This window comes from Nycticebus coucang, chromosome 5, assembly GCF_027406575.1.
Source record: "Nycticebus coucang isolate mNycCou1 chromosome 5, mNycCou1.pri, whole genome shotgun sequence".
In the NCBI taxonomy this organism is placed as follows: Eukaryota; Metazoa; Chordata; class Mammalia; order Primates; family Lorisidae; genus Nycticebus; species Nycticebus coucang.
The window spans coordinates 16,295,106-16,320,813 of NC_069784.1; the positions used below are offsets into that span (position 1 = coordinate 16,295,106).

Genomic DNA, 25,708 nt, shown 5'->3' on the forward strand with positions numbered 1-25,708 from the left:
GACTGCCCAGTCCCAACTGGACATCACAAGAGCAAGAGTTAAACTGCTGTATTGTGCGATACTCAGTGTTTGTCACCTACAGCATAACCTGTTCTATCCCGATATTCTGTGCAAGCAATCAAGTGGGATAGGGCTGGGAATACACAAAAAGAATCATAAAACAAGGTTCCTACCCTCTTGAGAAATAGGATTCTGATTCAAAATTTATACTCCATTCATTCCAGGAAATATGCTATTTAAGTTTCATCAGCATTTTATATTTATTCTCAACAAGTATTATGTACTTATGTTAAGCATTATACTTAGTATTAATATTTCTGAAAAAAAATTTTTTTTGCAGTTTTTGGCAGGGGCCGGGTTTGAATCCACCACCTCCGGTATATGGGGCCAGAGCCTTACTCCTTTGAGCCACAGGCGCTGCCCCTGAATCTTAAATGTATGAGGTGGATCTTTACCAGGCTCTTTATGCAGTACTATAGTACTTCCTAAGCCCACTGAAAATTATCACTTGTAAATAAATGTTTTAAAAAACGAAAACCCAGTCAAGTGCAAGTTTTTACATGAATCAAATAATTTAATCAGTATCCACACCAAATTAAGTCAGATCCAACTTGGGGGAAAAAAACTCACTGTATTTTTTAAAAAAGAACTAGAATAACCCATTTCATTATCCTTATCTCCACAAAATCTTTGCAAATGCTTTTTCTAATAAAACATGTTCATGTGGGGAGAAAATCCTATACTGCTTTGCAGCTCAACATTTTGATTGTAGAAAATTAAAAAAACAAAAAAAAACAAACAAAAACCCCAGCAAAACCATCTATTACCAGTACTTAGTTACTTCCCATAGGAAATAATGCCAAGACTGTTTAACTGGAAGCCTGGCCACGCCACCACTGGGAGAAGGACGTGGCCCTCGAGCAGAGCTACCAGGCCGTGCATATTATGAACAGATGGAATGTGTGAAAAGCATCCCAGCTCAGATTCTCAATAGCAGAGTGTGTGCTAATTTGTCTTCCTATCCCTAGGGACTGGAAAGTAGTAATATGCCTTGACCCACAGCTAATAACTCCACAAGTGCTCATCACAAGATTGGAAAAAACGACAAACATTGTAAAAGTATATTTACTAGGCTTTCGTGATCCATACTTATTTTAGATGCAGTCTAGAAACGAGAATACGATTTACATTAGGGCAATGTACTTTGAAGAGTTTCACAACAAGGCAATCACAGAAGGGTCTTGCCAACTCTGAAGTGTTCCAGGCATACACTCTGAGAAGCCTTCCTGGGGTCCCAGGAGCTTTCAAATGGCTACCAGAGGCGGCCAAGACTGGATTCCCAGAGTACTCTCTCCTTATTATGCACCAAAAAATGCATTTGCCCATAAAAAAACTATGTTAACACAAATGATGAAAAATTATGGTTATTAATGTACCAAGTACAGAACTCTTTCTAAATAAGCATAGTATTTCACTTGTATCACCCAATGAACAGTTTCTGTAGACTGGTGAATCTAATAATTTAACAGCAAATCTAATAATCTAATCATCCATATGAAAATGACTTGTTAGATTTTAATCACAATTTTTATGGTATAATTGATTCTTAAATTCTTCATCATAAATTGCTGATACAAACATTTAAGGGTGGTAAATAAAATTTTTATTTCAAAATTTCTTTGCCACTTTTATGCTTTGAAAATTCAAAATGGATATATGCTATGTGAAAACAAAGTTGAGGTACAAATTATTTCAGATTTACATACCAATAAACAAAATGCTTATTTAGGATTATCAGGACTTTCAAACTGAAGGGCACTGCAGTACCATCAGCTAATCATGGCTAAACGTGAGACGCAGCACAGCTGTGTCCTTAGTACATTGCAAATGCCTAGAAAAGGGGACTAGGGGGAAATCCTAGCAGTTTCATTTTTAGAGCCCGGGGTCTTCCACAGAAGACATTCCAAAATTCTGGGAAGGCTAGGGCAATTGGAGATCATTTTGGAGTTAGAATGTACCACAAAACCGAAGTGATGCAGTTAAGGAAAATGTACAACTTCCAGCAGATCTGTGCAGATACCAAAGGTACGATGAACCCGGCTTTCATTTAAGTGTTTCTTTGCGGTATAAGAAGTCAACCCACTTTAAAATGGAAATACACCACAACAAAACAAGATGCTGCCTTCTAGAAATCCATGTTGTGAAATACCATATTGCCTAAAATTAAGCGCTTTCCTTGAAAAACTAGTATGCTTATTTCTGGCAAGGTACATCATGGAAAACCCTGGGGGTAAAGAAATTCTTGACAAGCGTATCACTGATCATATTTAAAATTTTCAATTTTCTTCCTTTGACCATGTTATTGCTCAAAAGCAAAAGCAAAATTATATCCCAGCCAGAGTTCTTCTTTTGGAAGATGGTTGTACTTCTAATAATTTGTATCATTTGTAATATCTCAAGCAGTCCAGAAGTGACCGTGAATCGTAGTGACTAGTGTCCAAGAGCCCTGGGGAGCTGTGCTCTGAGTATATCACTGATGTCTCGTAAGATATTCTTAGGGATGTCCTGTCAGCCTGGAAAAACGGCTACTGCTACACAACTCATACATAGTGCATGGATGACACAAATAATGCTTTTTATTTTTTGTAATAACAATGAATTTAAATGGGATAGCTACAAATGGGGGAGTATATGCAAGTGGCTGAACTGCCAGAAAAGGAGACAGCAGATGGACCTAAGTTGCAATACCTACCTAGCAGGGACTGGATCTGTGTAGGCGTCTATGTACAGAGACAAGCGGGGTAGGCACTTAAAGCTTTCTGATGGAAATCCTGGGGAACAGCTGGGCCTCTATTATTACTACTATCAATAACGACATACTTTTCATGAAGAAACATGCAATCAGAAACATTCTTACAGAGACAGGAAAGAGCCTAAGATTGTTCTGAAAATGAAACAACACAAGTTTGTCCAGAGCATATAATATCGGAATTATAAAATTCAGTGCTTTTACATTGTCATATTTATCATTAGTGGTAAATATCTCATTAAAAAAATCACTTAAAAATTACTGGCAATGATACAAAGCCCTAGCTGGTACAGAATGTTACTGTACTAGTACCCATCTGGTAAGGAAAATACCACCATCTAGATATCTTAAATATCTTCTACCACCCAAATATCTTAAACCAATATTCTTAAATTGTTTTATTCAAAGGTACTTTTGTTGTCCTGCCCTATTACTTTATCACCAATAGTCCTTTTAAAAATTATAATATCCTACATATATAAAATAAAAATCTAATGCTGTAAAAATCTCAAAAATGTATATTAGTAATGCTGATTATCTAAAGAACTAGGTTTCATGGAATAGCTTTGAATATTTATTGCCCAGATGTATTTAAAAAATTCTTAAATGTAATGTGGCAATGGTCCTAATACATCTGTAAACAGAATACCACTAAAAAAATTGTATTGGCATGAAATACTATACTTATGGTTGTGTGAAACTTTTAAATCTTAAAGCCTCAAACATAATCATGTATATCTATGTACAAAACATACATAAATTTCACTTTTATTTAAACATATGAAAGAGGTAATTTCAAATCACACTAAACATAATAAATATAGAACTTGCTTTGTTAAAAATCTACAGTATACATTCAAGTAAAGGCTAACCTTTCAATGCCAACTATATCTGAGACAAAAATTAAACATTTACAATAATCAGTTTCCTAAAAGTGCTATTTTTAATACCTATAAGAGGAAACTCATTCTAGTGCTTTTGCTTCCATCCAAACACCTATACATTCCTTTTTTCACAGAACCAGATGCTTCTGTTACTGAAAATACATATCCAAAGCTTTTCATATCCTTTTAAATAGACTTAACATTTCAGTTCTTTTGGGGAAGACAGGGAAGTCCAAACAAACAACTCAGACCATCTTAAATTATCAGAGATAAATGACTTTATGACACACCCTGTTTCAACTTATGTGTGAAATTTGATGAATATGTTGACGGAAAAAAACTGCAGTCCACATGTCTAAGGTAAGTCGTCCTTTTCTACATGAGAATTTGTGTAGGTCAAAGAGCATCCACCGTGGCCACCTTCCTGGGATCCGGGTCTGGATGCCACACTCCATTTCTGATTTGTACATTCCCTTCCAACCTGACTGGGTTGAGTTTCTTCAGGAGTTATATTCAGCACATTGCTTGAACTGTCAAGGAAAATAAAGAGAGATCCTAGTTATTCACTTTTTCTTTCATACTTTAGTTATGCCTGAATGTCTAAAGTCTACCACCTCCATGTCCTGTGCTAAGTGAATTTTGAGGACACAATGATCAAACATTAAAGTGTTTCAACCTAATTTACAACCTTTGCCTTATCTATCCATCTGTTTACCTCATTTATCCCTTTAGTCTCCTTTGAAGCACGGTGCCCAGAACATGTGGGTTCTGAAAGCTAATGCTCCCTGTGTCCCATCCCTCTGTCACTATTTTTCTAATCTCTCTGGTCTCTTTCTTTGCTTGTCCATTTGTTCATGCATGCTTTCCTCCATCCACCCATCCAGATATTTAATGAGTACCGATAAAAGCATTTAAGGGACCCAACTCTGATGCCAGATGGTTTTGGTGCAGCTAGCCTCAAAAGGAGGAAAGATGCTTCTATGAAAACTTTCAAATCTATGGAGCTGAGTAGGCAAATAGTATTTTTTTTTATCAATTGAATTGACAAAAACTTTTCAAAATGTATATTTATGATTTTGTTTACTAATGTGAACAAATCATAATGTAGTGATTTTTTTTTTTTTTTTCCTTTTTGCAGTTTTTGGCCGGGGCTGGGTTTGAACCCGCCATCTCTGATATGTGGGGCCGGTGCCCTATTCCTTTGAGCCACAGGCACCGCCCTAATGTAGCAGTCTTAAAAAGACATTAAATTGCTTTTAATTCTGAAATCTTTCTAAAAACAAAAACTTACACTTATTTACTAATACTTAAAAGAAAAAAACGAAATTGCTTAAAATAATTCAGTCCTCAGAATCCTGTACCTCAGAGCCCTATCAGACAAGATCAGTGATTCAACCTAAGTTCTACAAGTAACTTACTACACACTTTCTCTGCATGGAATCCAAGGCACAACCTGTTTATAAAATTCTATTCTATAATAAAGGAGCAATGAGAACACTGTAGAGATTAGTTACAAATATTCCTAATTACTTTGCTTTAATTTTCTATAATCTTTTATTACAAAGTACTTTAAGAGGAAGAGATCCAAATTTTCCAAATTACCTAAATCTCACAAACCATGTCAAAGTTCTCTATTATGTAATAACTTTTGTTTTATTCTCAGAAGACAGTAACAATGAACAGCTTAACAAAATTCCTTTAAGCTCCAAAGTTCTGTCTATGCCATGGTGTTTTAGGGGAGCATTCAGAATACAAGAAACAGAAAAGCTTTTTATAATACATTTGTTTACATATACAAATATATGTATGTGTACCTTTTTTCCCAAGTCAGAATCTTGCTCTGTCATCCAGGCTAGAGTACAGTGGTGTGATCACGGCTTACAACATCCTCAACTTGTGGGCTCAACTGATCCTCCTGGCTCAGCCTCCCCAGTAGCTGAGACTACATGTAGGCACATACCACTAACACCTGGCTAATTTTTTAAAAATTTTCTTATGCAGATAGGATCTGGCTATGCTGCCCAGGCTGGTCTTGGATTCCTGGCCCCAACTGATCCTCCCATTTTAGCCTCCCGCAGTGCTAGTATTACAGGTGTGAGCCACCATACCCGGCCATACATGTATTTTTATTTTCATAGCCTACGACTAAATGTTTACAATGGACCAGGCATTTAAATATATTGACACTACCTCACAAAACCCTATGTTGGACTTTACTGAACAAAACAAAATGCCTTCAAAAAATATGCATATCAAATATTTCATAATGAAAAACAATTACCTAAAAAGGTAAAAATTAAAAAAATATAACTGTTGTCTGTTATGCTGGCTCTTGGGTATAAAATGCATTATTTGTAAATGTGACAGAATCTGTGTCTCTGTCTATGTAGATAGTCCTGACTGTCAAATTTGGACATTTTAGTAACATACATAGAAAAGTTAAGAAAATACTTCTAAGCTTACATATTAAAGAACTTTCACATCCCCTATTCAACCCATGATTCAAACATAATCATGTATGTCTAACTTCAAAATATATCCCCAATCCCACTTTTATCTTCACCCTACGACCCCAGCCTGACTGCTACATCTCTCACTCCAACTCCAAGCACTTCATCTCCTGTTATATTACTGACTCCTACAATCTATTTTCTATACAATGAAACAGATTTCTAAAACTTAGATTTTTTTTTTCACTTTGCTGTTTAAAACTCTCGAAGGCTTTTCCACTGCCCTTTAAACATTTGACCTACTGACTAAAACATTTTACAAATGAAATCTGAAATGTGTGTGGGGGTGGACGTAAGCAGAGTGGGGTTATAGATGGACAAGACCGATCATGAGTTAACCATTGCTGAACCTGAGGGACGAGGACGCGGGGGCTCAGGACCTGACTCTCCCGACAGAAGCACATATTTCAACTTCTTCATCTCTCCATCCACATGGAGACCTCATCGCACCTCCAGGTCTTGCTCGCTCACTCCACCAGCGGCTGCAAACACATCAGGTGTGTCCTACCTCAGGGGTCCAACGTGAGCCTAGAGTGCCCTTTCTCTCTTTTTTGCCCTCTAATGTTCACTTGGAGTCCTAATCCCCCCATCTTTTAAAAGTCAACTATAAATTATAGTGTCTTGTCCTCTTCCTTTTGAAAGCTTCACTTCTTATTTTAAAATCCATCCACTTAACAATTCTTGGCCCAAGGGCCAGCCTGCTTCTTTAATTCTTGGTTTCACACCAGTCTCTATCACTGGCCAAGTTTGCTGCAGCTCTGACTCTTGCCTTCTAAGGTCTCTGTCTCCTACTTAATTGAGAGGAAAGAGATTACTACCCACTTTCCAGCTTACCCCTTTGATCTTTTCTAGTCCTATCTCACTAAGAATGCTCTACCTACTTCCTCTGCTTAATTCAAGTTAATTTTGGACTAGGCTTTGAGACAGACTATTGATAGTATCTTAGAACAATAATTTACAGAGCGAAATACCAAAATGCAGCAATTAAGAGCAGCATATGGGTTTCCTGGGGGGGGGAAGCAACTATTTTATAGTGACATCCTTGGGCACAGACCACCTTGATCACTCACGATGAACAGGCTTTTCTCAGTTCTCTGCCTTTCAATACCAATGAAATGGGCACACCAGGAGAAACTTTAAAATATGTACTCTCAACTGTCAAAACAATATACTTCCGCTTAAGGCAATTAAAATACTTAAAATATTAAGTAACTCCTATAAATAAGACTATCTTTCAAAAGTGAAATAAAAAGACACATGTATGATTAACCCTAAGAAGACAGAGGCCAGAGATCTCTCTCACTACTGTATTCCCAGCAGCTAGCACAATGCCTAGATGTACTGGACATGCAATAAATATCTGTCGAATGGATAAATCAATCTACTAGATTGTTCCCTCAAACCTCTACCGTTGCTAATGCTACAGGTAGGCCAATTTTTCCTTAGCAATGCAACTTTGACGATTTTTACAACTATATGAAAAGGTCACTTATAGACAGATACCTGTGTTTGGATACACAGGAACGTGTCTGGCCAAAGTCTGAAGGAGAAGGTGAGGCAGGGAGAGATTTCGCGAGTTTAGATGTGCAGACTGGAGACCCGTTAGCCACACTGTGAGGCTTCTTTAGCCGTTGCCTCGAGTGTACTCCAAGATTGTCCTGATCAGAACCTGTTTTTTTTTTTTAAAAAAAGGACAAAGTACATATGGTGAGGTTAAAAAAGTGAAGGTAGTTAACCAGGATGATTCATCTGTACCTGGGAGTGAAGTAAAAGAACACACTGTCACCTTATTGTTTGTGTTGCACACCCCACAAACATTCATCAGGATCTAGTTTTAAAAATATTTTCAGATTATGAATTTTCAAAAAATTATTCACAACAAAAGTTACTTTTGGTATATATAGTATACCTCTCACCCCACTCTGAATAACTAAAATATAAAAGTTGATTTTTAGTTCCTACTAGAGAGCCCTTATTGGTGATATCTAAAGTTTTATATTAATAGTTACTAGTATTTTATTTGCATGCATGTTCAGATCAGAGATTGTGAAGTACTCACTTCCTGAGAAGGCACTGAAAAATTTCACATTTTCTGAGTTCTGGTGGTCAAAGGTAGTCATATTTAAAAACTGCTGCTTTAACCAACTGGCTCTTTCTTCTTCAAATGCCTTCCTCTACCACAGCAAACAAACCAAAGAAATAATGATCAATATTTCAGTATCTACACAGTTGACATTTCACATGACTTCTCCAGCTACCTGTGTTTGCTCTCTGGTTACCTAAATGTACCTCTTGTGTTAAATGAATTGACTTAAAAAACTAAGAGACATTTCAATTAAGAAAATTATATGGAGATGTTGCATCTTTTGTATTTACCTGAATGGATTTGGACAACATTCTCCTAAGTTATCTCAAGAAAGGAAAAGCAAGCACCCACGTACCCAAACAGGTCAATAACTACAGGTCCACACAAGAGAGAAACACAGTTAAACTCAAGAAGCAGGACTGGGGGAGCAGTAAGTTCCCACCTAATGGGTACAGTGCAGGGGTATATGGAACACTTCCTGGAGAAAGGACTCGACTGCAACCCAGACTCCACCTCACAAATGCAAACAGTGTAACCTAATCATACGTACCCTCATAGTAATCCAAAATAAAAAAGAAAGTTATGTTTAAAAAATAAAAATTCACCTTTTATATAATAAACCGACAATCACTATTTTCATAATCTTGAATAGATTCAAATGGACAATGCAAAAAAAAGAAACAGAACATTAGTGTAATTTTGAACATGCAGATCATCACAAATATAAAACTACAGACAATAGAAAAATATCCTACTACCTTACACTGCAAATTAATCACTTGAACCAAAGGACACAGGACGTCATCAAGCATTTCTCTCATTCTTTAGCCGTCTACCAGTATCTGTGGCAACCACCACTAAGCCACAAGAGGATATTTGCAGGCTGTGTCAAACTCTGCCCCTCTTCTGAATAGCTGGGGACTCCCAAACTAAATCTCACTCATTGCTCTTTTCTTTCACCTTTCCTTCCCAATCCCTCACTGATCCTACTGTTCCCAGAAAACGCAGGCAGGCAGAGAGGTCCTCAAGCAGGAAAAGGCACAGGCAGCTGGGAGTGACCTGCCATGTAGCCAGAGTATCCCAAAGTAGTGTCGGGGATGTGGCTCAGAAACAGAGGGGCTCCCGTGGAGAGGAGCAAAGGCTGCAGCAAACTGCTGTTCCCTGAGGAAGAAAGCTATTGATGAAGACTTTCACAATCCTGGAGGGAATCTACGCCAGCTGCTTAAAATAACAGTTTCATTCATATACGTTAATACACACTCAAGCACCACCAGACTCTGGAAGAAAACTAGCAGTGTAAGAGAAAAAAAGATAACTGACTGTGGATAACAAACAATTCAAGAGATGAATGAAACCTTTTAAAAAAATTCTCACATCATCAGGTTAATAAACATCTATAAATTAGCATGAAGCTACATTAAACATATTTAAACGATAAATTCCAAAATAAAAATTCAGTGGCTGAAATGAACACCAAAGCCATCCCTGAAGATCAGTATGGTGATCTGTGAGGTAAAATTAAGAGAATATCCCAGAATTTAGAACCCAAAGTCAATTACAGATATATTTAGAAGATTGAACATTTGTCTAATTCAAGGTAAAGGATGAAATAATAGAGAAGAAAATTTTCCTAAACTGAAAAAAACATAGAATCTTCAGGCTGAAAGGAATTATCTAGATATATTCTGGTTTAAATTTCAGAACTTTATGAGTAGAAAAATACCAAAAACTTCCAGAGAGAAAGGACAAAAACCAAAACACAGCATTATTTACAAAATAATGCAGGTTATATTAAAATCAGTCCTCTTATTAGCAAAACCAAACACTGGAAGAAATGGATAATTCAAAGACTTGTGGAGGAAAGTTGGAAGCTAAACTCTATACCCAGCCAAACAAATCAAGTATGAATATATTTTGGGATGTTCCAGAATTCAGAATGTCTATAGCTAATGCACTATTTTGAAGAAGGTAAAACAGTTAAACCTTAAAACATAGTATAAGTTCCAGAGGGTTTCTACACTCCCAATAAGCTGAAACGAAAAAGGGAAGGCAGGTCAAACTTCAGGGCAAAAACAGAAACTCAAGAGCGAGCATAACGTGAGATATAAAAGGCCTGGCAGCTGATTCTGATTCAGGAAATCACACCGAAAGCTACAGAGAAAATCAAAGAATTCACTAAGCTTGTGACACATCACCTCTAGTGCAAAGTCTTTGAAAACAGAATATTTTCCCTTCTACGTGTAAAAATATTGTTTTAGACTAAATAATATTTGCATAACCATAATGTTATCTATGTTCTGCCCTGGTTTTCAATTTCTAAGTCTCAACTTTAGACAAAATACCTATACCTGGATTCTATGATAGAACAAGTTAAATGTGGTAACACTTAAGAAAAATTGTATCACGAACACTGCAAAGCGGGGGAGCAAGAGAGGTGGGGCGAGAATAACCCCAAGAATTTCTTCATCTTTCACTGCAGGAATGGTCTGGTATTGTCTGAAGTTGAACAAACATGAAATGCAAGCATTAAATATTTATTTAAAGTAAAAAAAAGGCAACAAGAGAAAAGTAACACTATTATGAAGAAAAAACATGTGAGTGAGGAGGCGCGTAGGGTAGGTAGGAGGGCCAATACTCTCATAGGGGACCAATAACGGACATCAAGGAAATGATGTTGGGACACGTTCAAGCTAAAATAGCACTTCCTGGAAGAATCACCCACAGACACTTGTGACATTGGTTACCACTACGGGATGAGACTGGAGATAAGAAAAGAGGGTATTTTCTGGTGTTGTAGGTTTCTGTATGGGTATTTTAACATCCACATTCAGATGCTGCTTCCCTAACTTCTGAAAGGGCAACAGGTAGGCAACGTTACATGTTGCTCAATGCTCAATGCTTGAGCTACGTCAAACAGCTGTAGAAATGGACATCCCACAACCCAAACTGTTGGCGTGTACGTCCCTGGACGAGGGGCTGTAGATGGACGCAGAACTTTATTTTTTACTGTATTTCCTCTTTTTTCTTTTTAATGGCAAACCTGCACTCGCTGGCATTGTCTTGTGATACCACACTTACTGACTGTGTGAGACACGCAACAGTACAAGGCCAAGGGGAGGGGATAACAAATGCTTACACGTTTTCATAAAAAAGTTCAAGTCTCAAATCTGGTAAAGAGGAAATGTGCTATGTATTATTCTATATGTTCAGCCTCCCTTTCATTTCAAGTTATTTCTGAGCTCACCACCAGTAAAATAATTTGGAAAAAAAAAGAGAAACAATTAAAAGCAGAACTTAGAAGCATTTAAATAAGCCTAACAACCCACTGAATTTTCAAAAGCACTACAACTGTATAAAATACCTCCAATCCCAGGCGAATAGCAGCGTCTGTAAAGCTTCGTCTTTCTCTCTCAAAGTTCTTTTTTTGCTCTTTAAAAAGGGCCCATTCTTCTTTGAGACGTTCCTTTTCTTCCAACAAATAACAGTCTCGTATCAGTGAAGTGGTATCATCATCACATGCAGTCGCCAGCTGCTGCTATCAAATTTTAAAACATAGTAAGTTCCGGAGGGTCCCTGCCACCCTCCAACAAGTAGAAATGAAAGCAAGGGAGGGCAGGTCAAACTTGAGGGCAAGAACAGAAATTAAGAAGAATGAGAAAATCAAACAAGGATTCGCCATTCCCAAATGCTACTGTCCCACCTAGCCAAGCATGGACTGTTTAAGGAATGCTATGCGATCTATCTGTCAGCAAGAAACAGACTGGAAAATTGTCAAATACTATAGACTTTATGAAAAAAGGAATACAAATCGGGTAAGATTCAGTTAAATTCTGGCCTTTCATAGAGGAGAACAGCTTTAAAAGGTGATTCGCCTTTACCTGTAAAAGTTGCTGCTGAGTTTTAATCATTTCTTTACACTGCTGAATTTCTAACTCAAGTTTTTCAGTTTCTTGTTCATGATCGTGTCGTGAGATTACATCTTCGTCATTAAGACCGTCTAAATGTACCTTTGAAACTAACAAAAATCCATAAGTTGACATAGGTTTTACAGCCACTATTTAGTTTATGGTGTTTTGAGACATATTGTTTAAAAAATCAAGGCTCTTAGAACTTGAATTTCATGGGTTTTCAAAAAGGTAATTTCCTTGGGCCTTTTAAAATTTCATTCAGCTATAATAAATTAAATTTATTTCAACACTATGAAAAATTTTTAAAGAACAAAGTAACTATCAGGTGTTCATGACAACTACAAACTTGTAGGATTTTTAAGACTAAATGAAACGCTTACCAATAGACCTCTATTGCCAACATTTAATTCGTACACATTGATTCAAGAATATGCTCTTAATAAGAACAGAGGATGTGGCTATATTCATATAATAATTAATTCATAAACTATGATCTTGTTGACATTTCTTCAAAGATCAATGAAGTGCTACAAACCCTGCTGTCACATATTATTAATAAATTCAACAAATATGAAGTCCAAACATACTTGCCATTTACTGACAATGATGCTTCAAATAAAATCTCATTAATTTATACTACAATACTATACTATTATAATAATACTAAAATAATTTTGCTGGTTGCTCTTTACTACTTAAGACAATGGAATGAGTTCACGATTTTGACTGTTAAATTTTCCTTAAATAGACTTCTTTACTAGCAGAAACCTTAATTCTCCTGATTCGAAAGCATGCAAACTTTATTTAATATAAATTAATATATTAATCAGTGTAGATCTATGAAGACAGAGAATGTCTAAAATAATACCACTGCTAAGTGAAAACACTGAAGAAACATTAAATATGTAATATTTAATTTTTATTTTTAAATGAACATTTTAGAAATCTATAGAGAAAAGATCTGGAAAGATACGCACGGAATGATCGTTACGCACCACGGACTTGGATATTCTGCTTTATGTACCTCCTAACTGATATTTTACATTGACCATCTATTATTCTGAAAAAAATTTTAAAGGAATTATTAGGAAGCCAGTAAGTAGTATGCAAGCTTCCTAATAATTTTCCTGGGAAATAAGAAAAGGTTCTTATCTATACTAATATTATGATGAATGTTTCCTGCTTTTCAAGATTGAGTAGAAGACATTCTGTTGCATTACTGAACTGTGCACTGCATTTGCAGCCGACGGACACAAGATGTTGTCTTTTTTTTTTTTGAGACAGAGTCTCACTATGTCACCCTTGGTAGAGTGCCGTGGCTTCACAGCTCACAGCAATCTCAAACTCTTGGGCTTAAGCGATTCTCTTGCCTCAGTTTCCCAAGTAGCTGGGACTACAGGCGTCTGCCACAATGCCCGGCTATTTCTTTTGTTGTTGCAATGCCATTGCCATTCCGGTTTTGAACTCGCCAGCCTGGGTGTATGTGGCTGGCGCCCTAGCCACTGAGCCACGGGCACTGCCCGTTGTCCTCTTTTCAAAGTGAGGATCAAACTTCACATCTAAACAGGCAAAATCTTCCTTTCAAACCACCAAACTAAGCTACCGTACTTCTGGTGTGAACCCATAGTGTGACTTTTCAACCGACTGAAAACGAACAGCTTCCTAAGTGTCAAGACTAGTTCCACATGCCTTGAAGCAGCAGTTACCTTGGTTATCAAGTTTTTCAACATGACTTTTTAAAATTCTCCACTGTTTCCTGATGCTGTTTGTAAGCTGCTCTCTCACCGTCTCACAGGAAAGGTCCCACACACTGTCCCTATTCAGCTCCCCCGCATCCTCTTCGGCATCGGAGATAACCTACGAGTGGTGAGAGATGGAAAGGGAAGACCAGCATCCTCAAGGAGCTTCAGACACGCAGGCAGCAGTAGTCCTCAGACTGCCCACCAGGCAGCGTCTTACCAAAGCCCTTCTGTGCTGTCTCTCTCACACACCACCCAGTACTAACATAAACAGCTTGAGAAAAGTAACTGACATTGAGGACAGAAACCCCCCAATTCAGGTCTCTCCAAACCTGAATCTGAATGTGACAATTATAGCTGGTGACAAGTCACGGAGCTGTTTGAAGTAACTATCTATCCAGCGGTGTATTAGATGCTTTCACATGACATTTATTCCTCAAATCATGTTACAGAGTGGGAAGATGAGGCTTAGAGAAGTAGCCATCATACAGTCAAAAGGCAGAACTGAGATTCGAAGTTAGATCAACTTGTTCTAATCCTAGGCTGTTTGTAGAAATGAACCTGTGAAGTAATCTCCAAAGGCAACTGCTAATCCTATTTTCCTCATATAAATTTTTATGCAACCAGAGATATTTTTCTTTGTATTCTACCAAGACAAGAAATCATAAAAAAAATGCTGCAAACTTTATTGATACATAATCATACAGAATGAAAGCAGGATAAAGAACACAGGGAATCAATACAAAAATGTAATATGTCATAGTAACCTGCAACTGTAGAAAATATTCCTTATTTGTTTTTTGTTATTAGCATCCAGGAAGGTAGAGAGAGAGATTTTCCTGACTTGAACAATAAAAATATTGCTGTGGGAAAAAGAAGAAAAAATAGGAGATGGACAAAAAGGAGGACTGGCTAGATGGCTTTCCCAAGTAGATGAGGCAGGAAGGAGGCAGTGCCTGAGTCTGAAGAACGGTTTCAACAGTCTGAGGTCAGCAGGGAGCTAGCAGAGGTCAAGGTCTCCAAGGCGGAGCAGGTGGGAGAGGTCTCTGAGCTACATGCCAGTTACTCTTCTGAGAAGCCACACCTTCTCTTCTCTCCATTCTAAAGCCGATCAGAATACTACAAATATGCTGTTAAAAAGTTAATAAGAATAAAGCTCTATCACCACAAAATGAAAATAAAACATTTATTTAACCCGAATTTTGGATATATATTTTGGCTAGAAGCAAGCAAGCCACAAAACAAAAGAAACTTGGATGCTGCCTAGGCATTCCGAGGTTATGTGTATTCCTCTTGCTACAATGCTCCAAAATATTTCCTTTAAAAAAAAAGGGCTGGATTACTTAAATTTCTAGAGAAAAGGGAGCTAGAAACATGAATCTTTTAAAAACAAAAAATATACTTAAGAAATTGGTATTCTATCCCATGCACTCAATTCTAATATGAAGCCTGTAGATGGTAATACATACCCACGTAAGAAGAAAACTCAAATTAATTCAAGGGGGGGAGGTGACGGAAGTGGAGAGGGGAGGTGAGAGGGGGATGAGTATGCTCCATCTTAAAGGGCACAATGTTAGGGTGTATGGCACACCTCTGGGGGGGGCAGGACATAATTATAAGAGGGGCTTTACTTAACAAATATAAACAATGTAACTTAATTTGCTATACCCTCAATTATCCTGAAACAATTAAAAAAAAAAAAAAAAGACTACATCAGAGCAGTGCCTGTGGCTCAGTGGGTAGGGCGCCAGCCCCATATACTGAGGGTAGTGGGCTCGAACCCGGCCCCAGCCAAACTCCAACAAAAAAATAGCTGGGCGTTGTGGCAGGCGCCTGTAATCCCAGCTACTTGAGAGGCTGAGGCAAGAGAATTGACTAAGCCCAGGAGTTGGAGGTTGCTGTGAGCTGTGATGCCATTCCACTCTATAGAGGGCAATAAAGTGAGACTCTGTCTCTAAAAAAAGAAAAAAAAGACATCAAAAATTACACCAAATGTAAATAACCTAACACTCTATTTGAGAGGCAGAGATTATCACATTCAATAAAAGAATAAGGGTCAACTGTGTGCTGCCTATAATGAATACCTTCTCATTAAAAAAAAAAAAATTAGTGTTCCTCCAAATGTAAACGTTTGAATTGTGAAGAATTATACATGATACTATCCACCAGCTGAGAAATGGGGGTGAGGAAGACAATCATCTGATAAAGATCTGGCACTTTTCGCTGACGGTAATGAGAAGTTAGTAAAAGTTGGACTGAGCACTGAAGGTGCAGCAGGAGTAACAGAACTCTGCCACCCTGAAGAGGTGTCGGGGAATGTGGAGAACTGACCAGAGGGGACAGAGTTGGAGAGAAAGGTTAAAGATAAGATGGCAAGCAGGCCCCAAATTGGAGAGTATGAAGGAATAATCAAGTAATATTTTTAAAAACGTTTTAAAGAAAAAAATAAATAGTAGGAGGTAAGATGGACTGATTGGTGGGAGTTATCAGAATAAAGAATTCTCAAGTATAGGTTTACAAAACAAGTTCCGGTGACTTGCTGGCAATTAGCATTTTCTAGTAACATTGTTATTTTCAGATTTTAATCACTAATGTGAACTTGCTGAAACCCAGATTTTAAACTTACATGTAAAGCAATTAAGGAAACTGAACTTTTTATCATTATTCCACTTTTTCCAGACCTCTGCATATTACTCTCCCACATCAAATACTTTCCCCATGTTTTCTACCTCAAAAACACCAGTTTTTAAGGAACTAGCCCAAACGTCACTTTTTCTGATGCCTCCTTTGACTGCCACAAGAACTGTTCCATTTTGCTCATTGTACCACCCTATGACAGCACCTAAAATGTGTGATAATCAATTGTCTACATGCCTGTCTCTCTCTCAAGAAGAGCTTCTTGAGGGGGAAAAAAAATCATTATCTTTTTAGGTTTTTTTCCCCAGGGACTAGAAGAAATTTATAGACTGAATGATTACTTGATTCCCAAAGTTAAGAGAAGTTTCACTCTGAAAGTAGAGCACACAATACTTCTGAAAGGATGTCTGCAAAGTGATTACAACCATGAGCTTTGGTGTGAGACAGACTGGGTTCAAATCCCAGCTCTGTCATGTGTGATGCTGGGCTATTAACTACTGTGCCTTATTATAACTGGGATAATTATAATATTTCATTCTATTTTTTTTTTTGTAGAGACAGAGTCTCACTTTACTACCCTCGGTAGAGTGCCGTGGTGTCACAGGGCTCACAGCAACTTCCAGTTCTTGGGCTTATGTGATTCTCTTGCCTCAGCCTCCCGAGCAGCTGGACTACAGGCACCTGCCACAACGCCCAGCTATTTTTTTGTTGCAGTTTGGCTGGGGCTGGGTTTGAACCCACCACCCTCGGTATATGGGGCCGGCGCCCTACTCACTGAGCCACAGGCGCCGCCCTAGTATTTCATTCTAAATTATCAAATTATAATATTTGAAATAATTTCTCAGGTATTATAAAAATGATATGAAATGAGGCAATGTTTACAAAGTGTTTATCACAATGTGTGGCACAGACTAAGTCCCTGAAAATCATCTTCATCATTTCCCTAAGCATATCTGAAAACACACAGGGACATATTTCTGGTTGTCACAGTGACTGGGGTAGTGCAGCAGTGAGCCTCCTGTTTAAACACGTGTCCCCACTGAGAATACCAAGCAGGTGTTTTTTTTACCAGCTCTAATTAACAATCTGAAGACTGTATAAAAGAGGAAAGAGTCACTCACAGTTCCTGCATTATCGTCTGCTCTTTCTCTAGGTTTCTTCTTTTGGGGGGAAAGAAGGGAAATCATTTCCTTTTTCATTTGCTGAAGAACCTTCTTAAGTTCAGCATTTTCCATTAGGATTTGTTTCTGACGACATTCATAATCATTCAAGAGAATTTTATACATTTCATCTTCATTCCTGAGAAAGAGACTGTCAGTATGAAAAGGCCGAATAGGAAGAAAAGTCTGATCAAATTTATCAATTTAAACTGGACTATACCTGGCTTCAGTTTTACCAGTCCTCCAGGAGCCTCTTTTTCCATCAGCTCTTCCCACGTAATTTAAAACATCCATAGCTACAAACACAAATACACAAAACAAAACAAATTCTTATTATTCATATTTAAGCGTTTAAAATTCTAAACTACTCTATACGCATGAGAGACATTAGCGAGTTTGGTATACAGGTTAGGAGTTCAAGTTCTAGTTCCACTACTTGTAAACAGTGAGATCTTGACAAGTTATTTAACTGCTAAGGCTATTCATTCACTTGACATGGTAAGAATAATGAAACCAAAGGATTGTGAAAACTGTTAAAGCACTTAACACAGTAGAGATGAACCTTGTATCCAGTACACAGTTAAGTACCTAAATGTTACTTTATAATTATTAATTTCATTAGCAGGGGTTTGGCAAACTATGGCAAGCAGGCCAGCTGCCTGATTTTGTAAATAAAGCTTTATTGGAGCACGGCCACACTCATTTGTATATTGTCCACGGCTACTTTTCCCAAACTACAGGAGAGACACGTGGGTGCCATAAGACTTGTAGATCCCACAGAACCAAAAATATTAGTATGTGGACCTTTACTAAGAAAGTTTGCCACACCCTGTTAACATTAACACCATCATCATCACCAAAAGAGAAAAAGTCTTGATGGTACTTAACATCTCTCCTGTCTTCAGTGGAGAGGCAAACTTTTGGTATAAGTTACTATAATTTTAGCATTAATAAAATCATTGTCACTTCCAATTGGCTTTGGGCCAGAAAATAGCAAAACCCCTATAATGTAAGGGCTCTGTTTCCAGAGTTAATTCAATCCTTAATTAACTTCTCTAACTAAAGGCTACATTTTATACTGCCAGGATTTCATCCTGCTTTTAATTTTTCTTTGCTTCATGAACATCAAGCTAACCAACATCAAAAACCAAGTCTAAAATGAGTAAGATTTATCAACTTAGAATTCCAAGGTTTCCAATGTTGTCTTAACTACCTATTACTATACATTCACTTTCTATTTTCCAATAATTTTTAAAATAAAATATTCAAATACCTGCAACAGCTCTGCTGTATAGAATGACAGAGATGTAATCGACCCTGAATTGCTGTCGACAGCAGGCAGAGCCCACCATGTGACAGCATGAACCACACGCTCACCAGCTATAGCTGAAGACCACGTCCAGTTTGGGGCAGACAGTTTAGGGGTATCACTGTATCATGTACGTTAGAGGACTGCCTATAAGCCCCTTGGAAACTATTCTTCAATAAACACAGATTCCTTTTTTTGATGTTGCTGTTGAGACAGTCTCACTCTGTTGCCCTGAGTAGAATGCAGGGGCATCATCACAGTTTACAGCAACCTCAGACTCCTGGGCTCCAGGGATCCTCTTGCCTCAGGACAACAGGGTGCATGCCACAACTCAGCTGGGTTTTTAACTGTTTTGTGGAGACAGAGTCTCACTCTGGCTCTGGCCAGTCTTGAACTCCTGAACTCAAGAAATTCTCCATCCTCCGCCTCTCAGAGTGCTTAGTCCTATAGGCATGAGCCACCACTCCCAGCTAAAAACAGACTTCTTGTTCTCTAAATTATACCAGGCCATCAAAACTTACTGTATTACTCTACTTTTTTCTGTATATAGCTTTACATTTTAATCAGTACTATTTTCTTAAAATTTTGCACATTACCTACAGGAAATAGTTGTAAATTAAAGTTTTCAAAAGAATAGAAAAAGTATACCTTAAACACACAAATATGTGCAACTTTTACAGTCTATCCTTTTGACTACTTCAAAAGTGCACACTACACTTATTTAAAGGAACTCAAAGTGACAAATGATTTGGTCTGAAGAACAAGTTTATGATGTTGACTCTAAAATCACACTTCTTTTGTCACTAAGAAACCAATCCTGATTTTTAATACTGTCAGTCCTTTGCTGTGGAAGATTAGAATGTCTTGTGGCTTAGTTTTTCTCTAAGGATTATCCTCCACCTGTCATGTTAAAAAATACATGCACTAATGAAGCAAAGCAGAATGACTCACTTTTCACTGTCTAGAAATTTGTCTAAATTTTTAGTTTATATGAACATCCATACCCCTCTACCAATCAGTGTATAAAGCACGACACCCGAGTAAGGTGCTCGATTCCTTTATCTCTTAGCATAACATTAGCTCACTTATTCCCTTAGCTGCATCTTTGCCAACTGCTTACCTATTTTTTTATCCTTCTTGTTCATAACAAGCTGATGTAGACGTTCCTTCAGTTTATTATATTCACGCTCTTTTCTCTTCATATCATGATTATATTGAGTAGCTCGACTTGCAATTATATTTTGTAATTTTTGCACCTAAAAAAAACCATTTTCTATGAGGATTATGAACCTGCTTAACATTTACAAATTCAAGAGAAAAAGAAGTCAGCATTCATCTATAATGCTGACTTTAAAGTTCCAGAATGATTCTTTCTTCTCTGTAACCAGTGAATCACATCACGTTTTTATTTTTTAATTCTAAAAATCCAGAAGTGTTAACTTCTAAATTATGTTCTATGCCCTTTACTTTACATACAGACTCTGACATTTTAAGATCTGGACCTTCCTATGGAAGTATTAAAATAATTAAATATTTATCTGAAATAAACAGAATTCATCTGGTCATTTTTAGTGACTGCTTCATACTATTGACTTGAGATGTCTTTAATTCTTATTAATCTGTGAAAAGGTTTTAGCCTGAGGCAGATGGCATCAGGTAAATAGGCTTCTGTTTCTCCAAATCAATTCTCAAATAAGAGTAAGTCCAAACTGCAGACAGAATCCAGTTCAAATATTTGCTGAGTACCTACTATGTGCCAGGCACTGCTGTTCAAAGATTATATCTGCTATGGCTTCTCAGGCGGCTCTTGGTAGAAAGCATGTTCTAGTCTACATAGCCATTCTCAATCCCTGCTAGAGATTAATATGATTAACTTAATCCCCATCAAGGATGAACTATATTCAAATCATTTAAGTGTAATCAACAGATCAAGTCAAAATTTCCTGTTAAATAATTCAAAGAGATATGCTTCAGTAACCTTATGGCTAAGATATGAATTACTCACTTACATATATATGTACAACTAAATAATCAGATATGACAAAACAAATTTATTTAAATCACTCCAAGTGTCTTTAAAGAAATACATTCCTCTAAAAGGCTTTAATTAGAGTTAAAAAAACATATAAAACACTGAAAATAAGTATTATTCCTTAGAATTATTACATAGTTAAGGTCATATTGTAAAGCACTAAAAACATAATGGTTTCCTCTTATAAAAATGAAAAAAAAATATATATATATAGAGAGAGAGACAGACAGACAGACAGAGTCTCACTTTGTTGCCCTTGGTAGAGCGCCGTGGCATCACAGCTCACAGCAACCTCAAATCTTGGGCTTAAGCAATTCTCTTGCCTCAGTCTCCCAAGTAGCTGGGACTACAGGTGCCCCCCACAATGCCCAGCTATTTTTCTGTTGGACTACTGTGCTACAGACGCAGAGTCGAAAAAATATTTTTAAATGCATTAACTCTATAGGTCCAAATAACCACTGAAGTAAAGTTACAATAGAATTCTGCTAAGTAAATATGAAAGCAGAAATTAGAATTATGGCACCTTTTGCATCAGAAATGAGATTTTAAATGTGAACTGCTTCTCTGCCCATTTAGCCAAGTAATGCTTGAGTGGATGAACAACGTCAACATTTAAGACAGTGAGGCCAGAGGGGCACATCAGGTCTTAAGTACAGGTAGGGCAGGAGATACGCATTTAATGCACCCTGGTGCCCAAGGAAAAGCAGCAGTGAACACTGAGTCTGGGAAGGGCAGTACAGGACACGGATCGTTACCGGCTATGAATACACATCTTAGGATTAATATATATGGACACACTGGCGGCAGAGAGGTGGAAGGCTGTTTGTTGGGCGGGGGGTGGGGGAGGGTTATTGACCTTCAGTTAAATAGGATACAATATTGTACACAGAGGTCCACAGTAGCAATTTGAGGCAGGAGGAATAAATGGTTCTTTCTTTTTAAAAGTAAAATGGCTTTTATGGTCATATCAGAAAATTCACGTAAAACTTCATGGGTAAGAACCGACAACTCACCTCATCTTTCTCATTTTTCAGGAGCTGATGTAAATTCCTGTTCTTGCATTGTAACTGTCTGTCTCTTTCCTGAAGCCCAATCATTTCCCTCCTGGAGGTTTCCAGTTGTTCCTAAAACATTCATATGCAATTTTGATTAAAATTAACTTAAGATTCAAAATAACTTATCTCATGAAAGGTCAATAACAAGAAGTTATACATACTAGTGTTTGTTAGTTAAAATTGAAGTTTAGTGCACTTCAAATATTTATTTGTATTTTTATTTTTTATTTCTTTCTGGAGACAAGAGTCTTACTATGTCACCCTCGGTAGAGTGCCGTGGTGTCACAGCTCATAGCAACCTCAAACTCTTGGCCTTAAGTGATTCTCTTGTCTCAGCCTCCCAAGTAGCTAGAACTACAGGAACCTGCCACAACACCCAGCTAATTTTTTCTTTTTGTTGTTGTTATTGTTGTTATTGCAGTTGTCATTGTTGTTTTTTAGCTGGCCCAGGCTGGCTTTGAACCGCCAGCTTTTGGTGTATGTGGCTGGCACCATAGCCACTGTGCTACAGGTGCTGAGCTGCACCTCAAATATTAAAGCAATTACTATAAATTTTGACTAAAAAATACTTAAATTTACATATCCAATATTAACTTAAATACCACACCGGATTTTATATGTCAATACAAAACATTTTCAGAACAGTTCCCTGACAGGGCCCTTCACTTACTCCACAATGTTGCTGCTGAATGCTTTTAAACTTTCTATCACTTTTTAATACTTCTACCGCACACTTTAGAGTATCTCCTCAGGTACAGCAACATCATCACCCTTTAGGAGTTAATCTAGCTCTGAGAAAGAGCCAAACTCGATTCAAAACTAAGTTTGAAGAAGAATCCAGAGCTAACACTGGGAGAAGGGGGACGAATGCGCCCCTCCAGTTCTCCCGGGCGGGCAGCAAACGGAAGCAAACCAGAAACCAGCAACATTCTATACACCAAGGGAGCAGGTCAACAGCCCTGTGAAAAATACTTCCTTTTATCAGAGAAAAGTTTATGAAGCCATTTTTCTCGGGTCTCTTCTAGAGCTCCAGGGACCTCCAGGAGTGAGGAGTCATCTGGCCGGTGCTCAGCACTAAGCTTTAACTCCACCAGCAATAGACGCCACAGGAATTAACTAGTGCAGCCTCTCACGGTAGGAAAATCTTTAACAGAGCACCTACTTTATTAAGCAGGATTGAACGGGAGGGGGAATCTTTATTTTCCTCAGAGCATAAATACTTTCTCATCTATCCTTCTTCATATTCCGACAGTTCCCAACATTACCGTCTCCAAGACACGCCAGGGATTAGGGAGCAGCACAACTGACTTGAGCAACTCACATTAACAGTTCACTTTACTCACCATTATTAATCCAGCTGGTTTAATATGCTTAAAATCTATTTGATAAAGCCCGTAAAAAATTATAGTATGAAGCATACAGTAATCACACTGAAATACAGATAAGCAATTTCTACCTTAAGTTTTGTGTAGCAGTTCTGTAGATGGTCCATGTCACTTCCCAGCTTCAGATTCTGGGTTTCCACATTTTCCTGAGCTAGAAGGTTCTTCCGCTGAAGCACAAGTAGCTCATTCATACAATTTAAAACAGCTACTATATTTAATTCTCTCTTTTTCTCTTTACCTTTGGAGTCTTCATATAATGAAGGAAAACCGAAAGTAGTCAATTCCTGGTAGGAGAAAATGGGTTTTCAAAGTTGGTCACTGTGGGGGAGATGCTGGTCAAAGGATACAAAATTTCAGTTGGATAAGAACAGATTTGACAAATCTGTTGTACAGCATGGTGACTACAGTTAATACAATGTATTGAATTTTTAAAATTGCTAAGAGTAGACTTTGTGTTCTTGCCATAAAAAATAAGCATGTGAGGTATACATATTTCAAAACAACGTTATACATGATTCATTATAATTTTTTATCAATTAAAAATTAAAATAGGGTGGCGCCTGTGGCTCAGTCGGTAAGGCGCCAGCCCCATATACTGAGGGTGGCGGGTTCAAACCCGGCCCCGGCCAAACTGCAACCAAAAAATAGCTGAGCATTGTGGCGGGCGCCTGTAGTCCCAGCTGCTCGGGAGGCTGAGGCAAGAGAATCGCTTAAGCCCAGGAGTTGGAGGTTGCTGTGAGCTGTGTGAGGCCACGGCACTCTACCGAGAGCCATAAAGTGAGACTCTGTCTCTACAAAAAAACAAAACAAACAAACAAAAAAATTAAAATAAAAAGTTACTTTTTAAAAAATACAGTTAACCCTCCATAGCTGATCCCCTCCCTACCTCGACCACCTCCTAAAGCTGACCTAATTTTCATAGACTGGATGTGCACCCTATGTACACATCTGTATGGGAGGCCTAGTTCCTTGTGTGGACCACCTCCGTATGCTGACCAGTTTGTTCCAGTCCCTTGGGTGGTCAACCTACAGAGGTTCTTCTGTAGTTGGTTGTAGCACAACTTAATAGAAAAACACAAGACAGAAACATTTTCTAAGAAAAACAGAAAACTATCTGGAGATAGTTCTTGAATAGTAAATATCCCAAAGGACAAAGAATTGAAGAGATGTGGGCTCTTTTAGTCTGGGCTCTATAATCTAAGTGCAAGGCACTTAGGTTCCTGCCTCAGCAAGATGAGGGCTGGACTCTGCCAGTAGGAGCCCCTGGAACAAGGGGGAGGCCAGCCTACTCCCAACAGAAAAGTTAACTTGTATCTACACCAGCGGATCATCAAGATTTCTACATAAGGAAATACTTGTGTCTGACACAGGTTTTGTTTGTAACTTTGACATATTCTATTATATAACATGATTCAAGTCATTGCTTTTTACAAAAACACATTACCTGATCAAGATAGGAAATACTTTGTTCAATATTCTCTTCTGTGCAGAAGGCACTGAAAAAACTGTGCACATTTTTTGATAAAGGGATTGAAGAACATAGCACTTGCTGTGAGTATAGACTTGATGGAGACATCTTTGTTTCTGAGGTATATTGAGAGATATTTTTGCTTTCTGAAAGAATCAATGAGACATTTATATAAATAATTCATAAAAATGTATGTAAAGCCAACGTAATCGCTATTACCAAAGGTTCCAAATTATATATGTGTGTATATAAATACTATTTTCAAATTAGGAAAAAGTCATTTTTATATGAAAACTATATACTTTTTGGCAAAAAGATAGAAATAAAGTGTTCTCAGTTGGCGTAAGAGGCAAATACGCTGTCTTAATACAGTTCTTTAGGTTTATTAAAAAATGACAGACAAAACCCACTTGTCTGTGCAACTCAAAATTATGTGATTAAAAGAATAAATCAGAGAAGCATACTGAAATAGCCACTGAATGTATTTCAAATGCATAAAAATTTCCCTTAAAAATAATATCAATCAAGTAACCTACCATCCAACGGAAGCATTAACCTCACTAACATCTGGCACATTCTCAACTCCTCTTGAAAAATTTTACTTAAGATGTAAAATTTTATAAACTTTTATGTCTCTAGACACATCTTCAATATTTGTGGTGATTATATTTCCTTTGAGAAGTTCACCTTTACAAATTAAACTGCTTTAGTTTATAATTATTTAGA

At 37.5% G+C, this 25,708-nt stretch overlaps 1 protein-coding gene across 4 annotated transcripts in view; it reads right to left on the reverse strand.

The window, feature by feature from the left end:
* Positions 1 to 2,837: 2,837 nt before the first annotated feature.
* Positions 2,838 to 25,708, reverse strand: part of SSX2IP (SSX family member 2 interacting protein) — a 35,409-nt gene continuing 12,538 nt past the window's right edge. For 3 of the 4 annotated variants that reach the window (XM_053592117.1, XM_053592118.1, XM_053592116.1), the window contains exons 3-14: positions 24,959 to 25,128; positions 23,586 to 23,798; positions 22,088 to 22,198; positions 20,163 to 20,298; positions 17,954 to 18,029; positions 17,695 to 17,872; positions 13,904 to 14,054; positions 12,168 to 12,304; positions 11,651 to 11,824; positions 8,263 to 8,377; positions 7,707 to 7,872; positions 2,838 to 4,223 (exon numbers count right to left, since the gene is read on the reverse strand). In XM_053592117.1, coding sequence (XP_053448092.1) covers positions 4,049 to 4,223; positions 7,707 to 7,872; positions 8,263 to 8,377; positions 11,651 to 11,824; positions 12,168 to 12,304; positions 13,904 to 14,054; positions 17,695 to 17,872; positions 17,954 to 18,029; positions 20,163 to 20,298; positions 22,088 to 22,198; positions 23,586 to 23,798; positions 24,959 to 25,128 — 1,802 coding nt within the window. In that variant the 3' untranslated portion in view covers positions 2,838 to 4,048. The remainder of the gene's footprint in view (positions 4,224 to 7,706; positions 7,873 to 8,262; positions 8,378 to 11,650; positions 11,825 to 12,167; positions 12,305 to 13,903; positions 14,055 to 17,694; positions 17,873 to 17,953; positions 18,030 to 20,162; positions 20,299 to 22,087; positions 22,199 to 23,585; positions 23,799 to 24,958; positions 25,129 to 25,708) is intronic. The other variant, XM_053592119.1, reaches the window with a different exon arrangement.